Source organism: Zootermopsis nevadensis, unplaced genomic scaffold (genome assembly GCF_977971745.1).
Source record: "Zootermopsis nevadensis isolate Lab colony 2312 unplaced genomic scaffold, Znev_1.0 Znev_ptg000050l, whole genome shotgun sequence".
Lineage (NCBI taxonomy): Eukaryota > Metazoa > Arthropoda > Insecta > Blattodea > Termopsidae > Zootermopsis > Zootermopsis nevadensis.
In genome coordinates, this window is record NW_028259182.1 from 1657627 (window position 1) to 1663661 (window position 6035).

The 6035-nt window shown below is 36.1% G+C and overlaps 1 protein-coding gene across 3 annotated transcripts in view; it reads right to left on the reverse strand.

The window, feature by feature from the left end:
* Positions 1 to 6035, reverse strand: part of RabX1 (RAS oncogene family member RabX1) — a 45484-nt gene that overhangs the window by 14065 nt on the left and 25384 nt on the right. The window contains exons 1-4 of one of the 3 annotated variants that reach the window (XM_022082652.2): positions 3910 to 3993; positions 3147 to 3274; positions 2933 to 3065; positions 29 to 184 (exon numbers count right to left, since the gene is read on the reverse strand). In XM_022082652.2, coding sequence (XP_021938344.1) covers positions 29 to 184; positions 2933 to 3065; positions 3147 to 3233 — 376 coding nt within the window. In that variant the 5' untranslated portion in view covers positions 3234 to 3274; positions 3910 to 3993. Of the gene's footprint in view, positions 1 to 28; positions 185 to 2932; positions 3066 to 3146; positions 3275 to 3750; positions 3994 to 6035 lie in introns of those variants that run through there. The other 2 variants (XM_022082651.2, XM_087360958.1) reach the window with 2 other exon arrangements.

Sequence of the window (6035 nt, forward strand, 5' to 3'; positions counted from 1 at the left end):
TAAATGTCCACTCTAAACAAAATACTACCTTCATCATGAAGAGCAGATGACTCAAAGTAACTCCCACCAATAGAAGCTGCATACTGTACAGCCTCTTCTGTTGGGACCTGCCGTTGAGACTCAAGGTCTGTCTTATTCCCAACAACACTCAGAACCAGACACTCCACAACATTGCGCTGCAGTTCTAACAAAGGCAATACAACGGCTTCATGATTATCATTAACATAAACATGATTGGTTCCAGGTCATTTAATCCTTTTCATGACAAATTTTATTTCTTCCGTTAGTATACCGTCAAGGTAACTTATAATTTTTAACGTCAAAAAGCCATGATGGGTTACTTTCAACTGCTGAGAAATGGCAGGACACATTTCACTGACTTATAAAGCCAACAATTAAATCCAGACCAAATGAACCAATGCTTTTAACCTTTACAGAATAGCAAACAAACAAACAAACAGGAGATGTAAAGCCCATAATACAGGTGTGCTGAACAGGCTTTTAAGTACATATGCTGTGACACATGGCGAATATAAGTGAAATAAAATATCTTTTATCATGGAAAATTTTAAAAATTTATCAAGTGCAGAGCTTATTCAGCAATAAATGAAATGAGACGATGATTATGAACAGTAACCACGAAAGGAGTGAGTACACAGTTGTCATGGTCTACTGCACTGTACTATACTGGAATTTTCCAGAAAAACCTGAGGAAAACCATAAGTAACATGACATGAGTGGTGAATAAATCTGCTTTGTAAAGATATGCTTTTTTCTCTCTTGGATGTTAGCAGAGCTACACAATATGCTTTAGAATATTTTATGTCACAGCAGGACAATGAATTCAAGGATCTAATAATATACTTCAGCCATGAATAGTGAGTAGGGTTTACAATGAGACAGTCATGGATTATTTCAAGATACTCTCCCTGCATTTACTGGAACAATTGAGAAAATCCATGAAAAATTTAAACTACGACTGCTTATAATCCAGCTGAGAATCAGACTTGGTGCTACTTGAGCACAAGAACAGTGGTACTGTTACAATAAACCACTCAGTCTTTCATTAGTGCATTAACAATATACTGTGCTGTGTTATAAACTGTAAAATCTTGTGGTCCTACAACATGAATATTCTGTGCCCAAAAACTAGGTAACATGCTTCACTAATCCTCATGCCAAGAAGATGTATGGCTGGGGTGGAGGTACAGCTAAGCGACGGGCGATGTGTACATACTTTAGAACCAAAATCACAAAAACAATCATCAAATAATTACAATCAAATCCAATTTCATGAAATAAATTTCAACAAACAATCCAAAAATTAATAACAACAGATTCCTAACCTCAACTGTGTACTTAATTAAGCATCGCACCATAAAGATATATGGAGCAGGGAGGCATAGCTTGACACATTCTTAACCTCAACCTTATGGTCAATTAACCCGTTTAAGACCAATGGCTCTTTAACATATTTAGATGCAATATAATTAGGCTTCTACAGTAAGATGGTAGTAAAAATATTCATAGTTCATTAATCTGTGCAACAATTATAAATTTGCTTAAAATAACTGCTTCCTTTCCAGATTATCTGAGCCCTTTTCAGCAGACACAACAACTGCTCCCTGGTTTCCTCTCTTAACACACATACTCTGCCCACTACAATACAAAAGGCTGTAAATAGTTTAAGCCCCTTGGTGTTCCCATGGTGAAGCAAGATGTGTGCAGTCTGAGAACAGCTAAGTTGCTCTGTTAAGCACACCAACTGGACACATTACAACACTGCTTCCATGACAGTAACAGACCTACTACTGCCAGAGATACCAGTAGCTAATTTACAGACCAATTAACCAGCCAATTAATTTACTGTTTGACTGTGTTGTAATAGAATAAAATTTTCAACATCAGTAAAACCAAGTGTTACCTTGCCAGTGGACCTTATCCTCAGCAAAGAACTTTTATTAAAACATTTCCACGTGAACTATTTTCAAAAGACCCGTGAGCTAAAGTCTATTAAAACATCAGAGAGACCACAGGAAAAGGCAAAGTGTACATGTGTACACGCAATGTCTAACATTATATTCTACTGAAGTTACTGACACAATCAATGTGCCCTCAAACACAAGAATTTCTATGAATTGCTGGAATATATTCCACAAGAATGTTACCTACAACAAAAGAGTTCAGGTACTTATTCCATTACCTCTACAAATATATTACACACTTCACACTACATTATAGTACTATTACTAATAGATCACTTCTTTAAGTATTTAACAACTCTATTTCAACTACAGAGGTTATGTAATGGAATGCCTGTGAATGACAAATTGTAAAGGATATGAAAGGAAACCAAAATGGCCACCTTATATCATTTTAGTATTTGCCTGAGAGCCCACACAAAAACATGAAAACCCCCCAATCAGAAAATGCAGTCTCTGGTATCAGAATCAAGCATTTAGTGGTATTAGTAGTGATTCTGGAAAATGTGTGATATAAATAAACTACATTAAATTCTACTTGTTGGGGGGGGGGGGAACTGTCTTTTACAAACCAAATAAGTCACTTTTGAAATTTAAATTGTGCCATGGCAGAATTTCAAACAGGTATATGTTAAACGAAGATGGCCTTCTGCTGTGTTGTAGCACCCTGTAGTCAGGTAGAAGTTTACCAACATTTCAGAGGGCCTTGCTGCCTCCATCATAAGGATTACCCTGATGATGGCAACAGCAAGGACCTCTGAAACATCGGTAAACTTCCACGAGACTACACAGCACTATGAACCTGAAGACAGCCATCTTTTTAATCACTAACACGAAAACCTCAAATCCTTCTTAGGTATGCTATAACCAATGTCAACACAACATAACAGCTACCAGAGCAAAGATTCATTATTTACATTACTGATTTAATTCTGCTACCATAAACATACCTTTCACCCAGACCTTCATGGCCTCAAATGTATAATATTGTGTGATATCAAATACTATGAGTGCAGCATTGGCATTCCGATAATACATGGGAGCCATGGAACGGAATCTTTCCTGTCCAGCTGTATCCCAAACCTTGCAACAAAAAATACTGCAATTAAATATATTTACAAGTATAAAACATGTCCCTACATATAAGTGTGACGATGAACATACCTGTAACTTAACACGCATATCTTCAACATTTAATTTGCAAGTGAAAAATGATGCACCAATTGTTGGGCTCATATGACGACTGAACATCTTGCCAACATACCTCACAACCAGGCTAGTTTTGCCAACACCTAGAATTATATAACACACTATAAGTCCTTGTGTTCTTAATCAACACTTTAATTGTATTTACATTGTATATGGTACTTACACAATAAATATAAAAACAAAAGGAAACATGCACCTGCTTTATACTAAGGAACTCTCTAATTTTATGTTGATATTGGTCTTCTGGGTAGTGACACCATATGAACTTATACGAGTACGAATCAGCTAACTAGACTCAATGCTAACTCCCATTAACCCATTCAAAAATGTTATGCATTCACAAACGTACATGGCATAACTACCCAGACTCAATGCTCCATTCAAAAATGTTATCTATCCACAAATGTATATGACGTAACTACTTAGAACACCACCGACATCGATATCTTCAACCTCAAATCTCGTACCAATTTCACGATAATCTTTGATTGTAAGATTTTATCATACCACTATCTCATTATATTATAGGTACATAGTACTGTTGTGTAGTATTGCCTACCTTGTGCTCCAAGTACCACAATTTTTCCTTCAATGGTTCTCATTTTATATCACGGCGATACAACCCTTTTGTAGATACTTAAAACATCTTATTTTACTACAAGCAGGCAAGAAATATTCCAAACTTCAATTCTATAACGTATTTTGACAGAACACTTACATAACAACTAACCAAAACGTGCGTAACTTTGTCACTGTGACGGAAACATCCTCCACTTTACTAACCAAGTAAATTTCCCCTTGTACGACAACAGTGCCATCTACAGGGGAAAGTCAGAAGTAATACCTACGACACCAGTGACACCTATATAATTATTTCATAGTATTTGTCGTCGTCAGACAGAACACTAAAATAAAATAAATAATTTGTCTTTAAACAATCATCTTCCGCAATTATTATCAATATTGAGAAAAAACATCATGGACGCAGACACAGATCCACAGCTTAAGCGAGACTGGACTGGACAATTTCATGATAAATCGTCGAGTCATCTCAATTCTGTAAAGACAGCACAAATTTTAACGCTCAGTTTTCATATCAGAACACGATATTTTTCATGTAAATTCATGACAATATGACATTTTACGCTAAAATAAATGCTTCAGTTGTTTCAAGGTTACAACAACTGAGGGGGAAAAAAACAATATAAAGCCTTGTGTTTGGACTGCGTGCAAACCACATATTTTATTATGTTCAGTGCCCTATTGCAACACGACATTTAAGCACAGGTCTATATTAAACAAATTACATAGATTTAATTTTGTTTTAGTGTGTAATAACAGTGAACAGTGAAGCCTTAATATTGATTGTTTAATTATTGTTTGTCTTTGACTTCTCACCAGTCTGATTATCAACTAAATGTGGGTCATACCAGTTCCATAAAGATTTCAGATTAAAACAGCACATTTCCATTAAACCACAGTTTCCAGTTTTATGAAACCGATTAATTTATTTGGCCCACATAATATTGAAGAGTTGTATGTTCGTTTTTTTTATAATAGAAGAGAGTTACATTTATTCTGCATCAGAAGAAATTTATTTTCATGAATTATCTCAAATGAAGAAGTTTTAAGGCAGATGTGAATTTAGAATCGAGTGACAGACAAATACTCCAGCTGAGGCGAAGGTAGAGCTGAACGAATGCTGACAACCTGTAGCCTAGGCTCAGCAAAGTCACATACCAGGGGGTCGGTTTATAAACCGAATCAAATTACATCGGTTCGTCTTCGAACGTCTTTGGTGACAGGCTTAAATTACTTCTTTCTTTCTTTCTTTCTTTCTTTTGGCTTTGTACATCGTCTACATTTTTTAAGAAATTTAAAGTCTCGAAACTTTAAAAACCGGATCCAACAGAATAAGTATCCTCCCCTTTTATAACTGAAGACAAATGGCGATATATCGAAACGCAGTCACTTTTAAGGTTTTAATACTGTTACGACTTTTGAAAAAAAAACAACAGACGATTAACTAAAAGAATCGAACCTGGTAGACAGACCTCAAAATGTTAAAAATCCTACATATGTATACACACAAGGTTAATATTCCGTTTCATGGTGTGTATACGACGTCTTTTTTGTACACTCGGTAAAAAAGTTGTCAGTGGAACCACGGTTCCGGAGAATTTGACGTAAATACGTCTATACGGAAACGAAGTTTATATATTGGCTTTATTCTAAATATTTCCTTTATACATACTTTACTTTTGAGATAAGTTTGATTAAGACTTTGCTTATTTAACTTGAATTAGTTACGCTTAAGATGGGTCTGTGGTAGCTGAATGTAATGAAAAGTAATGTAATGTAAGGTAAGGTAAGGTAAGGTTTATTTTTATTTATTTAGTGTTCTGTCTGACGACAGGTCCATATGAACAGGATCCTTCCATCCTTTTCTCGGACTGGGACCTGTTCATATACGTTCTTTGCAGATGATCCAGAAGTGGTTTGCCATTGCCTTCTTCTGTGTGTGAATGGAGTAATTGTTGGGAGGCCACGGAGGAAAACTCCGTGTTGCCTAGACCACGGCCTTGCCCAACACAAGTTATAAATTCGGGCACCGCCGGGAATCGAACCCGAGACCCCAGGATTACAGCGTTCTAACCGCTAGACCTAAGGTAAGGTAAGGTAATATAATGTAATGTTTTATAGGTAACAACAATGCCGAGTAAACAGATGACGTTTCCTAGGTAACAAAAATTCCGAGTAAATAGATGTTTCCTAGGCAACCATCTTACACATTTTTGTCACACTTTCTTGCGGAATGACACTGACCCTAAAATATAGACGTAT